At 44.6% G+C, this 17,442-nt stretch overlaps 1 protein-coding gene and 1 long non-coding RNA gene across 2 annotated transcripts; both read right to left on the bottom strand.

Annotated features, from left to right (window-relative positions):
* Positions 1-2,151: 2,151 nt before the first annotated feature.
* OR10P1 (olfactory receptor family 10 subfamily P member 1) lies at positions 2,152-3,082 on the bottom strand. The gene is given in 4 exon segments (XM_072842642.1): positions 2,152-2,822; positions 2,825-2,934; positions 2,936-2,986; positions 2,988-3,082. Coding segments are annotated over 4 exon segments (927 nt in total).
* A 2,891-nt stretch (positions 3,083-5,973) lies between these two features.
* LOC140642115 (uncharacterized) lies at positions 5,974-9,063 on the bottom strand. Its single transcript, XR_012038669.1, has 3 exons — positions 8,644-9,063; positions 7,442-7,544; positions 5,974-6,430 (listed from the first exon to the last, which is right to left on the bottom strand). It is a non-coding gene; the product is annotated as an uncharacterized lncRNA (long non-coding RNA).
* Between the last annotated feature and the right edge of the window lie 8,379 nt (positions 9,064-17,442).

Below are 17,442 nucleotides of genomic sequence, written 5' to 3'. Positions count from 1 at the left end.
CATGTCTTTTTTAAAAAAGTTTGTATTTATTTATTTATTTATTTATTTATTTATTTATTTATTTATTCATGAGAGAAAGACACACACACACAGAGGCAGAGACACAGGCAGAGGGAAAAGCAGGCTCCATTCAGGGAACCCAATGTGGGAGTCGATTCTTGGACCAGGGTCACACCCACACCTTGAGCTGAAGACAGACCCTCAACCACTGAGCCACCCAGGCATCCCTTATCAGTGATTTTTAAGAAATCAGTACTTAAAGATCTTGACCAGGAGGGATTTAGCCATTTTAAAGCCCAAAATCTAATATAAAAATTATGTTTACAGAAACAAGCTCAAGTTTCTTATAAAAATATGAATATTTTATTTGTTTTTGTTTTTGAAAAATATTTTATTTATTTATTTATTTGAGAGAAAGAGAATTATTTGGAAGTTTTATGGAAAGCTAGTATTTAAAAACTTCCATATTACCATATATTTTATTTTCTTTGTAATTATATAGTGAAAAGAGAGTACAATGAATTTTTTTCCATCAAGCCCCATCTTGATGTCTCCAATTCCCTTCAGTTTACTCTGGTGTGCCACTCAAATGTTAGCACTTTCTATGTGTGTCATGATGTGAGGAAGGTTGGAAGTACTGCACTGAGCCACTTCTTCCAGGAAGATATTCAGAAACACCCTCAAACTGTTATCATTTACCTTCCAGTACATGTTTATACATCTTTATGATTACTTTCATTATATTTTTCTGCTGATTTGTTTTCTTTCCACTCCATTCTCCTCATGACTAGGAGGTTAGGAGCCCCACGAGAGCAAGGTATTTTCTGAAGATCAGGAGTGCCATATAGCTGTGGACTCCTTGATTCTGACTGCTTGTCTGAGGATGTTCTCTGACCCCAAGTTCCCTTTAGGTGGGCTTTTATTTTTTTCTTTTTTATCTGGTTTTTCCAAACGAGACAATTTTATTCCTAGTACACCAGGGTTAAGGTTTTTCCTCTGATGCCACCAGCCTCCAAAGCAATTGCATCAGTCAAAATTCTTGCCAATGACAGAAGCTGCCTGGATGAAGAAACAGAAGAATAATTGATTAACAAAATATAGCGGGATGAGGACCATGCCAGAGGCTAAGCTTCTCAGAGTAACTTCCAAACATGACCATGTCAAACACTGGGGCTGCCACCAGGGACTAGATGCCACTTATATGCCAGAAACTTGCTGTTGCAGTCTTCTTTGCTGTCCCCTGGGAAACAGTGCTGCTCCTTCCTCTTGTGGGCACCAGCTACTTAGTCAGGCATGAGTGCATTTATTGGTGGAACTAGGTCACATGCTTGGAGGGCTGGGAAGAGTTCTTAGCTGCACATAGGGAAGCGGTTTCCCTGCCCACCAGCCTCCTCAATATGAGACTTCTCCCAACATTGAAAGAGGGTCAGAAGTGAGGTGGCAAAAATGAGTGTTAAATGTTTACTCTCTAGGTCCTCTCCAGGATGGCCTCAGGGGCTTCACTCAGTATTAGATGGTGAAGGAGGTATGAGATCAAGCTGGTGGTGCACTGGAAGGGGAACAGGGAATCCAGGGAGATATTCTTGTCCAGTTGGACATTGTATCACCCTTTATGGATGATGTCAGAAGTCAAAGGTGGGGGGCATGGAAGAATGTTTAAATATTTCTGTGGAATATTTCAAGGAAGAATAACTGTTTTCTAAAAGGCCCAGAGCACAAGACTGTAGTGTGTTTCTGGGAGAAAACTAGACTGAAGAGCCAGCAAACTCCTTCATGGGCTCTGGTAGGTCACTTAGTTCGTGTCAGTTTCATGGACATTTGCCTTCATGACTGACACAGACTTCTCACTACTGGTATAGACACAGCAATCACCTTGCTCAGGGATCCAGAACAATCTAGAAGATGCTCTTTCCCATAAATGTTCTTTGTGAGCAGCTTTCCCTTCAGTCTACCTTGTCCTCATAACTGTGCTCTGATAGTGAGCCAGGTGTGGGATAGAAGGTAGGATACAGATTTATCTTTGCTTTAATTCCAACACTTTCTGCCAGGAAGCCTTATTTCTTTGAGGTGCTACATGGTTTCTGTTCATCTGGCACCTGAAGGCTGAGAGGAGGAGTAGTCAGTAAGCGAACAGATATCTCCTGAGTGCCTTCATGGTGAGGAGACCTCCCTCTTCACCATGCGCTGCAGGGCCCTTGCCACCTCCTTGTTGCGAAGGGTGTAGATGATGGGGTTGAGCATGGGTGTGATGACTGTGTAGAAGAGGCTGAGGATGCGGTTCATGGTAACAGAGGAGCCAGTCCGGGGCTGGATGTAGGTGATGCTGGCTGTTCCAAAGAAGAGGAAGACCACAAGCAGGTGGGAGGAGCAAGTAGAGAAGACCTTGTGACGGCTCTGGGTGGAGGCCATTGCCAGGTTGGCACTCAGAATGCAGGCATAAGAGGCAATGATCAGAGAGAAGGGGACCATGATGAAGACCACGGTGGCTGTCATCACGGAGATTTCACTCTCGTGTTTCCCAGCACTTGCCAGCCTCAGTACTGGCAGGATGTCACAGAGGAAGTGCAGGATGATGGGGTGGCTGGGGAAGGGCAGAGTGAAGATGAGAGTGGAATGGGTGGTGGCTGTGACGATGCCCATGAGCCAGGAGACACCCACCATAGCCGTGCAGGCCCTCCAGCTCATGAGGGTGGCATAGTGCAGGGGCTGACAGATGGCTGCATAGTGGTCATAGGCCATGGCTGTGAGGAGGCAGCACTCTGAGATGCCCAGGACCATGAAGACGTACATCTGGGCCACACAGCTCTGGAAGGAGATGGCCCGGGGTATGGGGAGGCCAGGTCAACCAGGGTCCTGGGCACAATGTCCGTGGTGTACAGGAGCTCCACCACAGAGAGGTGGCGCAGGAGGAAGTACATGGGGGAATGCAGGGATGCTCGCCTGTGTGAGGAGGATGATGGCACAGTTACCCAGCAAGGTGACCCTAAACCAGAAGTACCATCCAGAACAGGGGGCCCTGCAGAGCCCTGAAGTCAGAAAATCCTAGGAGAGATTCAGGCAGAGTCTGATTTTCCTCAGCCATCAATTCAGGCTGGAACCTATGGCACAACCAAGGAAGAGACATGTATACAGAAAAGAGCAGCACTTCTGTAATTTAGTATTTTTCACTCAGTCTCCCCAGAATCAACTGAGACAGCATCTCCACTTTATGGATGAGGCCATTTGTCTTGGAGGTTAAATAATGTGCAAGCCTGGGGCTTGAGTCTAGGTTTCTTGACTCCAAATTTGCTGCATTTCCCACTATTCCTTACACTCTGAATCCTGCTGTACGGCCTAGTTCCCACAGGAAGAGACCCCGTCTCTGTACTTTGGGTCTTTCTTCAGAGTGGAGATGGAGTGGAGATGGAGATGGTCTTTCTTCAGAGTGGAGATGGAGTTATGTCCTAAGTTCCATTATATTTCCTGTACTGAAACTCTGGCCTGAGAGACAATGTAGCACCTGCATCATGGACTCAGCCAGGGACTGTCCTAGGCTGGCATCTGATAATCTCCGTGGTGGGCCATGCATTTAGAATGCCATGCAATGATGGGATTGTGGGAATACTGCCCAATTGTCTCATGCTTTGGGATTCTATCAAGCCATTTTCCACAGATTACAGATTCCCAACCTGTGCCCCATGAAGGGATTGGGCCCGGGGCTGGCCACACTGTATTTTGCTCCCTCTTATCTGGGTCCCTGTGCTGAGCTACACCAGCTACCCTGTTTTAGCATGCTCTGTTCTCCCGTACGTTTCCACAGTGTGTGCCCCTGCAGAGAATGTTTCTATGCATTCTATTAAAATCCCACTCATCCTTCAAGCTCAACTCAAATTCTACCTCCCCTGTGGCAGCTTCTCTGTTCCTCATGGTCAGAAATGATTGCCCATGGCATGTCAGGATATGTGTCTGTAGGGGTCATATATTTCAGCATGGCTCAAGGCTTATCAACAACATCTTAGAGGGGTGCTGGGCAGTGTCTGATGGCACATCTGTAGTGACAGGGAGTTCAGCACCTAAGAGGTAGCCCTATCTAGCTTTGGCTTTCTCTGCTTATAGGATGGGTCTTTCATTATATTTGTCTTGGCTAAATTCTTAGTGTTTTACAGAATGTCTCACTCCTCTTGTACCAGACAGCTCTCCACATGCTTGAGGAAAGCACCTTTATCTGTGTTCTCATGGGTCATTAGTTGTACCTGGGTCCCAGCACTTTTTAGTGGAGTCTCCATTGTAAGATCCTGCAGTACAGTTGGGGTGGTGGTGGCGGCCTGTCTATTTTAACAACTACTGGTGCTTTCCAGGTGCCCAGTCCCTGCCAGGCACCACGCCAAAGGGCTTAGCATTCCAAACATCATTGGATCTTCACAATCACACTGTGACACAGAAACCTTTACTTTCTCCATTTTACAGAAGAGCAAATGGAAGCCCAGACAGCATTAGTAACCTTCTTGAAGCCACATATCTAGCAACTGAGGGTGTTCAGGCTTAAATCCAGACCCACGTAACACCAGAGTCTGTGCTCTGAGAACTGAGTCTGTCAGTTCTCAACCATCTTAGAGGCAAATTTAATCACCCGGCCAACTAGCATGAGATTTGGCACCTGCTGAGTGCTCGGCTGAATATTGATTAGATGAATGAATGAATCTCACTTATAAAGATAGGGGAACTGGTGGACAGAAAGATAAAGTGATCCACCTAGGGTATCGCTGGGTGGCTCAGCGGTTTGGCACCTGCCTTCGGCCCGGGGCGTGGTCCTGGAATCCCAGGATGGATCCCATATCGGGCTCCCTGCATGGAGCCTGCTTCTCCCTCTGCCTGTGTCTCTGCCTCTGTCTCTGTCTCTCACAAATGAATAAATAAAATCTTAAAAAAGTGACCCACTTAAAGTTATGCAGCCAGTAAGACAGACAGGACACTGAGCCCGAGTCTTGTAGAAGTCTGGGTTCCCAGCATTTGCAGGGCTTTTATCACCCACACTCATCCCACACACGAGATTAGCCTGGCCATCTTCATTGTTAGGGAGGAGAGTCTCACACTTCCTTCCTATTGCTCATAGACCTAACCTTCCTCCCACCTCCACTTTGTCTGCTTAATTTTTTTTTTCTGTAGCTTACATTTAGAGATTACCATGTGCTGGGCATCATGCATGATCTTCGGTTCCTTCATAACAGCTCTTGTGCTAGTTGTAATTTGTTACTTCATCATTGCAGAGAAGGAACTGGAGCTCTGAGAGTTTAAGTTACCAATCTAGGATTACATGATTACTGAGTGGCAGAACCAGAATAGTAACTTAGAGCCTGAGGTTTAAACCATCATGCCTACTGTATCTCCAGGGAGGCCAACGGCCTTACTCTATACTCCTGGGAGATAAACTCCATCTAATGGGTTTGGACAGAAGGAGTATCTGAGTCCCTTGGTCCTCTTCTTTCCTATTCATAGCCCTTTAGGTGCTTGCACCACTGATGACCTACAGGATAGATCTTGTTATTTTCAAATTTAAAAAATGTTATTTTTGCAATTAACATATTTGGTGTAAAGTCATCCATGATTTTCCCACTTGAGTTCTTTTCTATCTTATATATTACCCTTAAGTCTTTGTCCCACCACAAACCCATTTTACATGTTTATAATCATAGTGTATATGCAGTTTGTCTTTTTCCTTTCCTTTTTTTAAAAAAATATTTTATTTATTTGAGTAATCTCCATACCCAGGGTAGGGCTCGAACTCATGACCCCGAGATTAAGAGTTGTGGGGGATCCCTGGGTGGCTCAGCAGTTTGGCGCCTGCCTTCTGCCCAGGGCGTGATCCATCCGGCTCCCTGCATGGAGCCTGCTTCTCCCTCTGCTTGTGTCTCTGCCTCTCTCTCTCTCTCTCTGTGTCTCTCATAAATAAATAAATAAATAAAACCTTAAAAATTTTTTTTTTATTTATGATAGTCACACAGAGAGAGAGAGAGGCAGAGACATAGGCAGAGGGAGACGCAGGCTCCATTCCCTGGGAGCCCGACATGGGATTTGATCCTGGGTCTCCAGGATCACGCCCTGGGCCAAAGGCAGGCACTAAACCACTGCGCCACCCAGGGTTCCCAATAAAATCTTTTAAAAAAAAGAGTTGTATTGCTCTTTTGACTGAGCCAGCCAGGTGCCCTTTTTTCCTTTTCTTTTTAATGTTTGCCTGAAGCATTTTGCTGTGAGATCACATAGGATTTTGAGTGATCTCATTCAAAGTTATTTTTTTTATTCAAAGTTCTTTAGTAGTCCATTGAATTTTTCCACTACCATTTAATGAACACTTCTCATATTCCAGCAACTTATCTCTTGTACATCCTGACATAGTTGGGACAATCTTCAGAGAGACACTGGCTCTGAGGCCACTCCTATCTTCCAAAATCTCCTACAGAGGAACAGAGAGGATAGAGAACCCTTTTTGGTCACAAAGAGGGGCTGAGGCTCTCTCTTTTCTTAAAAATTATTTTTTAATTGTGGTAAAAACACATAACATAAAATTTACCATCCTAACCACTTTCTCCTGTGTGGCTTAGTAGTGTTAAGTATATTCACATTGTGGTACAGCGAATCTCCAGAACTTTTTCATCTTGCGAAACTAAAACTCTATACCCATCAAACAACTTCCCATTTCCAGCCTCCCTATAACTCTTTTGAAAACCTAACCTCTCACCTCCAACCCCTTCAGTAAGTCTTAGTGACATAGGCAGGTGTATAAATCAATCAGGTAAGTGGCATGTGGATTGAGTAACAGATAGATTGTGGATAACTGGTTAGATGGACAGAAGAACGAAGGGACAGAGGTGTGGCTAGATGACTGCATGACAGGTCAGCCTAGAGAGCCCTGAGTATAGGAGGTGAGGCTCTCAAAATGGGACAGGAATTGATAGCAGCTCTTTAGGGATAGATCTGCCATCTTGGGGACAAGTAAGCTGGGATTCTGGAGGCCATTGCAGGATGTGGGAAATAGAGGGAGGACCACCTTTATTAAGTCAGGGAGGTCTTGAGGAGCACAGCCAGACAACTTATCTTCGTTATTTCAGACTTTTTTTTGCCTGAAACATTAATAATGGGCACTGCACATGTGTGTGTGTGTGTGTGTGTGTGTGTGAGTGTGAGTGTGTGTGTGTGTGTATTGGGGAGGATATGGGGCAGCAAAGGAGAATGTGAGCAGCTCCATCTATGGGCTCTGAGATAGGGACCACGAACAGGAACCTAAGAATGTCCTAAGTTTTCATCAGGCATTGACCACAGGCAGTAGGGAGACTATGAGTGCCCTCTTGATGTACTTACACTTGCCCTGCACATGCTGGCTGCCCACTGTCTCACGTCCACCTCTTCAGCATACACACCTCATCATGCATTCAAAGGTTTCCTTGGTCTGAGTATGTACACTTGCCTTGCTGTATTACATATGCCTTCATCTGGGAGAAATTGTCCAGGCCCCCAGCTCCTTCTTGTCCCTTCTCCCCAGCCAGCCTGGTGGCACCTGGATCACATATCTGCAAATGCAATGGTAAAGTTTTGGGAAACTTCAGCTGAATTCTTTTCTCTTGTGACCAGGGATAGGTATTGGCTCCCAGGCCACAGAGAGAGTTTCTAAGGCCTTCTATTCCTTTTCCCTTCCTACCCTTACCAAGGTTTAGCCTTGTCAGGGAAGGGCCAACCTGGCCAAGATCGTGTGGGGCACTTACCTGGGGGAGATGGAAAAGGCCACCTAGCCAAGGTAGGGGCTGATGGGTGTGAGCTCTGCTCTTCCTCCCCTCTTGGAAGTCTCAACCTCTCTGGTGCCCACAGTTATTCTCTAGCTGCTGTTGTGTCTTCACTCCCTTGGGACCTGGGAGGACTTAACTCTTGGTGTTTCCCTAGATGACTCTGAGCTGAAGGAGTGTCATGGGCCAGGTGATTCTGCCTAGGTCCCCAGTATCTACTATTTCCTCTCATCTTTCCTTAAAAATATTTTATTTATTTATTTGACAGAGGGAAAGAGCAAGTGAGCACAAGCAGGGGGAGTGGCAGAGGGAGAAGGAGAAGTGAAAATCTAGGCTGAGCAGGGAGCCCAATGTAAGGCTCAATCCCAGGACCCTGGGATCATGACCTGAGCCAAAGGCAGACATTTAACTGACTGAGCCACCACGAACCCCCATTCATTTCTCCTTGATCTCATTTCTCTTGGCCCACCTGTGTCCTTCTCTGTTTCCTCACACCTTGTTTCCTCTTCTGCCTAGCTTTCACCTCCTCACTCATTTAGGATCCCCTTGGTCACAAATAGTATAAGATTTGAGCGTCTCCTTCCAATATGCCTAGATTCTCACCACGGGTAATTCATTCATCTGTGTGAAATCTTGGCTCCTAGTTAAATGTAGATGTTTCTGGAAAATTCTAGAAGTTAATTATAGTGAAATATGATGTAGTCATATTGATCTCCATTCTTAGTGTGCTTTTTAAATGGAAAGTGTTCCAGTGAAGACATTGCCTGTCTCCAGGTCTCCTGTGTTACTGCAGATGTTCTTAGTGGGGCCGTTAAACCAAGAGTAAGCTTTCTGAATGTTTTCAGTTTGGGGAGGGTGGTGAAGTTCAGGGATAGAAAAGAGGTATTACCTGGAATAGTGAGGGCCTTTCCCTCAATTTCTGATGTCCTCTAGTAGACACTGGCTTTTTCTTCACTTCTCATCTCCTGCTTTCCACATTTGTCCCTACAACTCCACCCAATCTCTCTTACTGAGACCACCAATATGTTGGCAGTTTCACTAGGTGATTTTCAGTCTTCATCTTACTCAATCTCTCAGCAGTATTTTGTCCTTTCTCCTTAAAACACTTTCTTTTTTGACCTCTGTGACTCCCAAACACACATCTTTGGTCCAGGCTTCTCCTTGTATACACAGCTGAGTATTTCCCCTTGGATGTCTTAGAGCATCTCAAATTTACTGTGTCTCAAATAGAATTCTTGCTCCTCTCCCAAGTTCCTTTATCCCAGCAAGGGACCTGTTCCCACCCAGTTGCTCAGATCAAAAATCTATCTGTCCATTTTAATTCATTTGTTTTAGCACTCCACATTCAACTTCTCAGCAACTCCTGTCAATTCTGACTTCACAATGTAATCCCAAGCACCTCATCACCTCCACAGCTAGGGTCTTAGTCCAGCAAATTGTCCCTCACCACGGCCATTCCTGTTCTCCAACTTGTCTCCACGCAGCCGGTGTAATTTTTTCCAAGTGTAAGTCAGATGATATTCCTCTCTCTTAAACCCTCCAGTAACTCAGTAACTTCTCACTTGAGGTAGAATAAACTGCAGACTCCTTCCCTTGATTTATAACACCCCAATGATTTGGTTGGGTATATTAAGTATGTCTTTTTATTCTGATATTTTGACATCTGGAGCCTTACTGACTCTGGGTAGACTGCCCTCCCAGGGCCAGCTAATTCCCAGAGATAACAAATGGCTCACCTACAAGTCTTCCTTTCATAAGCAAACCAACAATCCAGAGTCTGTGCCTTCAGCCACCACCTTTCCTGGGTTCTAAGACTCTGGGCCAAAGTATTCCTGGGACCTAATCATCCTAGGATCAGGTACCAGACAACTAGAGACAGCCCTTAAACTCAGAGCTGGCTGAAATTATCCAAACTAGTCTAAACCTAAACTTATCTATTCTACTTATCCTGCCTTGCCCGTTCCTTCCCATGAAAATCACAAAACAGTCAATGGGTTTGTCACCAGAACACAGGTGTCGTGAAAACCACAGCTAAACCTAAACCAAAATGGGAAAGGAAAAGACTCACATCAACATTGTCATCATTGGACATGTAGATTTGGGCAAGTCTACCACTACTGGCCATCTCATCTACAAATGTGGTGGGATTGACAAAAGGACTATCGAAAAATTGAGGGGATCCCTGGGTGGTTCAGTGGTTTGGCACCTGCCTTTGGCCCGGGGTGTGATATGGGGGTCCTGGGATCGAGTCCCGCATTGGGCTCCTGGCATGGAGCCTGCTTCTTCCTCTGCCTGACTCTCTGCCTCTCTCTCTCTGTCTCTATCATGAATAAATAAATAAAAATATTTTTTATAAATTTATTTTTTATTGGTGTTCAATTTGTCAACACACAGAATAACACCCAGTGCTCATCTTGTCAAGTGCCCACCTCAGTGCCCACCACCCAGTCACTCCCACCCCCCACCCACCTCCCCTTCCACCACCCCTAGTTCGTTTCCCAGAGTTAGTAGTCTTTCATGTTCTGTCCCCCTTTCTGATATTTCCCACTTATTTTTCTCCTTTCCCCTTTATTCCCTATCACTATTTTTTATATTCCCCAAATGAATGAGACCATATAATGTTTGTCCTTCTCCGATTGACTTATTTCACTCAGCATAACACCCTCCAGTTCCATCCACGTCGAAGCAAATGGTGGGTATTTGTCATTTCTAATGGCGGAGGAATATTAAATAAAATCTTAAAAAAAAAGAAAAATTTGAGAAGGAGGCTGCTGAGATGGGAAAAGGCTCCTTCAAGTATGCCTGGGTCTTGGATAAACTGAAAGCTGAACATGAATGTGGTATCACCATTGCTATCTCCCTGTGGAAATTCGAGACCAGCAAGTATTATGTGACCATCATTGATGCCCCAGGACACAGAAACTTTATCAAAAACATGGTTACAAGCACATCTCAGGCTGACTGTGCTGTCCTGATTGTTGCTGCTGGTGTTGGTGAATTTGAAGCAGGTATCTCCAAGAATGGGCAGACCCGTGAGCATGCCCTTCTGGCTTTCACACTGGGTGTAAAACAACTGTTAGTGTTAACAAAATGGATAAGCCAATGAGCCACCATACAGCCAGAAAAGATAGAGATACAAGGATTCATAAAGGAAGTCAGCACCTACATTAAGAAAATTGGCTACAAAAAAAAAAGAAAGAAAGAAAGAAAGAAAGAAAGAAAGAAAGAAAGAAAATTGGCTACAACCCTGATACAGTAGCATGTGTGCCAATTTCTGGCTGGAATGGTGACAACATGATGGAGCCAAGGGCTAATATGTCTTGGTTCAAGGGATGGAAAGCCCCCTGTAAAGATGGGAGTGCCTGTGGAACCACACTGCTTGGAGCTCTGGATTGCATTCTGCCAGCAACTCATCCAACTGATGAGCCCTTGCGTCTGCCTCTCCCAGGACGTCTACAAAATTGGTGGTATTGGTACTGTCCCGGTGGGTCGAGTGGAGACTGGTGTTCTTAAGCCTGGCATGGTGGTCACCTTTGCTCCAGTCAATGTTTCAACTGAAGTAAAGTCTGTTGAAATGCACCATAAAGCTTTGAGTGAGGCTCTTCCTGGGGACAATGTGGGCTTCATTGTCAAGAATGTATCTGTCAAAGATGTTCGTTGTGGCAACATGGCTGGTGCCAGCAAAAATGACCCACCAATGGAAGCAGCTGGCTTCATGGCTCAGGTGATTATCCTGAACCATCCAAGCCAAATCAATGCTGGATATGCACCTGTGCTGGATTGTCACACGGTCCACATTTCTTGCAAGTTTGCTGAGCTGAAGGAGAAGATAGATTGTTGTTCTGGAAAAAAGCTAGAAGATGGTCCCAAGTTCTTGAAATCTGGGGATGCTGCCATTGTTGATATGGTTCCTGGCAAACCTATGTGTGTTGAGAGCTTCTCTGACTCTCCTCCTCTGAGCTATTTTGCTGTGAGTCTTTATGTTCTGTCTCCCTTTCTGATATTTCCTACCCATTTCTTCTCCCTTCCCTTCTATTCCCTTTCACTATTATTTATATTCTCCAAATGAATGAGAACATATAATGTTTGTCCTTCTCAGATTGACTTATTTCACTCAGCATAATACCCTCCAGTTCCATCCATGTTGAAGCAAATGGTGGGTATTTGTCATTTCTAATAGCTGAGGAATATTCCATTGTATACATAAACCACATCTTTTTTTTAAATAATAAATTTATTTTTTATTTGCTAGAAACATCAGGGTTCAGGTGTCCCGGCGTTTCATTGCATCTGCATCTTTGGGGTAAATCCCCAACAGTGCAATTGCTGGGTCGTAGGGCAGGTCTATTTTTAACTCTTTGAGGAACCTCCACACAGTTTTCCAGAGTGGCTGCACCAGTTCACATTCCCACCAACAGTGTAAGAGGGTTCCTTTTTCTCCGCATCCTCTCCAACATTAGTGGTTTCCTGCCTTGTTAATTTTCCCCATTCTCACTGGTGTGAGGTGGTATCTCATCGTGGTTTTGATTTGTGTTTCCCTGATGGCAAGTGATGCAGAGAATTTTCTCATGTGCATGTTGGCCATGTCTATGTCTTCCTCTGTGAAATTTCTGTTCATGTCTTTTGCCCATTTCATGATTGGATTGTTTGTTTCTTTGGTGTTGAGTTTAATAAGTTCTTTATAGATCTTGGAAACTAGCCCTTTATCTGATATGTCATTTGCAAATATCTTCTCCCATTCTGTAGGTTGTCTTTTAGTTTTGTTGACTGTATCCTTTGCTGTGCAAAAGCTCCTTATCTTGATGAAGTCCCAATATTTCATTTTTGCTTTTGTTTCTTTTGCCTTCGTGGATGTATCTTGCAAGAAGTTACTGTGGCCGAGTTCAAAAAGGGTGTTGCCTGTGTTCTCCTCTAGGATTTTGATGGAATCTTGTCTCACATTTAGATCTTTCATCCATTTTGAGTTTATCTTTGTGTATGGTGAAAGAGAGTGGTCTAGTTTCATTCTTCTGCATGTTCCCACTTATTTTTTATACTTTCCCTTTATTCCCTTTCAGTATTTTTATATTCCCCAAATGAATGAGATCCGGTACATGTTTTAAGTGGTGTCCTGGCTCTTGACTCTCTCTCCCCATTCCACAGTCCTAGTTGAGGTGCTCACAGATGAATTACCTTCAAATCCTAATAACTTCTAAGCAGAAGTTGGAATGAATGTATGAGGTGCTAATACAGTGTGCTGGTGTGAGATGAGAACATTGTGTGCGCACAGCGTGTGTGTCTACTTTGGACTTGGCTCATAATTGTGTCTTTCCTGGGTGGAGAAAGGAAAGGGATACATTCAATTAAGACTCTTTCAGTCTGACAAGTGGGTGAATCGGCCAGCATATCCTCCTTCAGATTGTTTCCCGCAGTTTCTGAGAAAAAGACACACCTTAGGTAGCTCTGGGTCTCTCTCTTCTAGACCATGGCCTTCATGTGAGAATTATTTTCTCTGGGGACAGAATTCCTGGAAAAGGATGTCTCAGAAATGCGGGGTAAGAATGTGGGGACTTTGAGGTTCCACATGGTTTCTAAGCTTTCTGGGAAACTTTAAAAACCTCACTTCACACTGAGAATGCTCAAATCAGGCTCCTTGGGATAAGACTTTCAAAGTCTACTGGGCAACATCCTCATTTGAGTCTTACTTTAGGGACCAGATTACCTGTGAGGAGGACATGGAATGCCCCAGAGGAAAAATAATTTTGCATCATTATATTTTCTGGTTAGGGCCTATTTCCTGGTGACTTTCTCTAGCTTGCAACTATGATGAGAAGAGATGAAGTTCTCTTTCCAGACCTGACCAAGCCAACTGAACTCACTTCCTAATCTTGGATCCTTAACCAGGAGACAGCATATGTTTACCATATATACTTACTTTTGGTTGGTGTACTGTTCAATTTTTGTTGAATAATAAACCAAATACTTAGTGGCTTAAAATAACCACATTTACTTAGTTCATGATTCTGTGGGTTGACAACTTGGGCTGGGCTCCTTTGGGTGGCTCTTCTTTTGGTCTTTGATGGGCTCATTCATGCATCCCCAGTTGGCTGCTGCCCACCTGGGCAGGGTGTGTGTGTGTGTGTGTGTGTGTGTGTGTGTGTGATTATTACCAACAAGGGAGATGGTGGCAAGGAGGTCTTGGGTCTTTTATCATCTAGAAGATAGCCCAGGCTTATTCACATGGCAGTCAGAGGTTTTCAAGGGCTTTTTGTATTTCTGCTTGCAATATGTTTGCTACTGTCACAATGTCTGAAGCAAGCCACATGGCCAAACCCAGAGTTAGTGTAGGAGGGTACTACCAAAGAGTGGCTGTAGGGAAGCAAAGGATGTGAGATCACCCCTTGCAGTCTCCAATAGTCGTATTTGACATGTGGCCTATGTGCAGAGTGTTGAAATATAGGAATAGAGAGAATCTGAGAACCATTTTGAGGGAAGAGACAGCAGAGATGGGTGACAGATTGCAGGTAAGAGTCAGTGATAACTTCGAGATGTCCAGCCCCAAAAGCGAAAGGATGGTGCTACCACAAATATAAATTGGAATGATTTGGAGCTAGTTTGGGGAACCAACCCTTCTCAAAAGAGATATTTCTGCATCTCTATTACTTTAAGAAGCAGCATGGCAGAAGCAAGTGTACAAAGGCAATAGGGACTCACTTCTGGGGTGAAGGACCAGCTCTGAGGGGTTTGGGGGCAGGGAGTAGGAAGTGAGCTGGAAGCATCAAATGTTTTCTATTGCAAATTATTTTTTAGAAGAGGAAACCAAGGCTCAGAGAGACAAAGTATCTTGCTCAAAGCCACCTAACTAGAAAGCACGAGAAGTAGGATCTAAATACAAGTCTGCTTAGCTTGGGAATTTGTGTTCTTTTTAACACCTCGTGCCCTGTGTTGCATCTTTTGAGGTAACAGAGATCCAGAGATAATTCCTCCTCTCAGAGAGGGACAAGGATGAGGAAGCAGATACAGGTCCAGAGATATGCTGAGATGAAGGTAGAGGTTGTTTCTGAGTTTAGGCTGCACATCTTCCTCCTCTTCTGAAAAGTAACTGATAAGCTCACCAAAAAGAAAAATAGTGGGAAAGGGCAGGGACCAAATGATTCAAGACAGAATATTATCTCACAAGGATGCTTGTCAGGGATTTCAGAGGTGAAGAAATGGATTTATGGGCAGCTGTGAGGGCCAGGTTTGAAGGGAGAGGCATGGAGCCATAATAGGCCAAGTCTGTGGGCTTCATGTTTCTTCTGGATCATGCTATCTTGGAAGCAGAGGAAGAAGAGGCTGACACTGAGGTGAATGTGGTGGACTTGGCATGAGTAGGCAAAGGTCGGGAGAGTGAGCAAAGCCTAAGTGCTGGAAGTCTATCAGTGGTGCATATGAGGATGTAGCTGGAGTCCAAGGAAGTCTGTGATGGTGTGTGCAACTCAAAATTATCCTCAATGTCTCCTTTAATAGCCTGTCTTCCTGGAGTTTCCGAGCTGCCTCTCCATACAGAGGAGCATTTAGACACTGCTGTGTTTTTGAGTGGTCCCTGTTTAGACTCTTGCCCCAGTCTTGACTTCCTCTCCTTTTTCTTTCCCTTATTCCCTGGTATCAAGGAGTGTTGATTTTGGTCTCAGGATTATTCCTACTAACAACCAACTGAGTGAACTTGGAAGCACATGCTCTCAATCATGCCTTCAGATGAGGCCACAGCCCTGGTTGATAGCTTGACTACAACCTCACTAGTCACCTTTAGCCTGAGTTATCCAGCTAATCACCCAGATTATGTCCCACTAGAACTATGAGGTAATGATTGTTCCTTGTTTTAAGCCACCAGGTTTTGTGGGTAACTCATTAAGTGGCAGTCGGTAATCAATACATATTTTGGTACCTGGAAGTGGGGTGCTAACTATAACAAGTATCTAAAATATGGGAGTGGCTTTGGGACCAGGGAGTGGGTAGAAGCCGGAAAAGCTTTAAGGATTTTGAAGAGGACTATTCATGAAAGCTTAACCTTGCAAATAGTTTTGTAGAATTCTTGAACCCTGGAGAGGAGAGCTGTGTTTCCCTGGAAAGTACCTTGTACTACGGCTGTCATTTATTTTGAATCCAAGCCATTTTCCTGATCAGGTTTTTCACTACTTCCTTAACTTGTTGGTTCCTGAGAGTATAGATGAAGGGATTCAAGAGGGGGGCAATAATTGTATTGATTACAGACACTCCTTTGTTGAAATCAACCCCCTTGCCTAGAGAGGGCTTGACATACATGAAGAAGCAGCTGTCATAGCACCTGGTGATCACAATGATATGGGAAGAAGAGGTAGAGAAAGCTTTCCTTCTCTCCTGGACAGAGGGGATCCTTACAATGGTCTGGATGATCTGGACATAAGATATGGTGATCAGCAATACAGTGCTGACCAGCGCCTCAATGGCCAGGGTAAAAGCCACCACCTCTAACACTTGTGGCCTGCTACACACTACTTCCATTAGAGGCATATAGTTACAGAAGAAGTGGTTGATGTGGGTGTTGCATAATGGAAGATGACTGGTCAGGATGACAGGCACGATGATGAAGGAGAATCCTGCCAGCCAGCAGGTGAGGATGAGCCGTGTGCAGACTCTGTTGCTCATGACACTGAGGTAGCAGAGAGGCTGGCAGATGGCAATGTAGTGGTCACAGGCCTTGGGTGTGAGGAGGAGGAACTCTGTAGCCTCCAGGAAGACGTGGAAAAAGTCCTAAGTGATGCAACCAGCAAAACTAATGGTCTTGGTCCCTGTGGCAATGCTGAGCAACATCTTGGGCATGATGACGGTCTGCAACCAAATTTATTAAAAAATTTTTTTAAATTGGAGTTCTATTTTCCAACATATAGCATAACACCCAGTGCTCATCCTGCCAAGTGCCCCCATCAGTGCCCATCACCCGGTCACCCCAACCCCCCACCCACTTCCCCTTCCACTACCCCATGTGCATTTCCCAGAGTTAGGTGTCTCTCATGTTTTGTCACCCTCACTGATATTTTCACTCCTTTCCCTTTATTCCCCTTCACTAATTTTTGTATTCCCCAAATGAATGAGACCATAATGTTTGTCCTTTTTCAATTGACTTATTTCACTCAGCATAATACCCTCAAGGTCCCTCCATGTCAAAACAAATGGTGGGTATTTGTTGTTTCTAATGGTTGAGTAATATTCCATTTCTAGGTAGGACAGATTCTGGAGGAAGAAGTACATAGGGGTTTGCAGGCAGGTGTCCAGTAAGGTCAAGCTGATGACAAGCAGGTTTCCAGAGATGGTCACAAGGAAGGCAAGCAGCAGGAGCAGAAAAACTGCCTCCTGAAGCTCTTTGGTGTCTGTCAGGCCTTGGAGGAAGAACTCAGTCACTATGGTTTGATTGGCCATTGTGGACATCAGCCCTTTCCAGAAATGTGCAAGCCTGGGCAGATAGGAGGATCAGAAATTAGGATGAGGAAGGGGGAAATTTCTCAGAACCTCCATCATTCCTTTACCTATTCACTCTCTCCCTATGTATTCAGGGAAGCAGAGCAGAAGCTTCCAGAGACTCTTCCCTCATCAGAAAAGTCATCTCTTTCAGAATCTTTGAGGAATTCTTGAATGTCAGTGACTTTTCCCTGTCCTTTCCTTCTTCTTCCCTTCCTCTTTTCTTTTAGCT

This window comes from Canis lupus, chromosome 11 (genome assembly GCF_048164855.1).
Source record: "Canis lupus baileyi chromosome 11, mCanLup2.hap1, whole genome shotgun sequence".
In the NCBI taxonomy this organism is placed as follows: Eukaryota; Metazoa; Chordata; class Mammalia; order Carnivora; family Canidae; genus Canis; species Canis lupus.
Note: the sequence above shows the minus strand (reverse complement) of the source record. Positions and strands in the feature narration are given on the sequence as shown.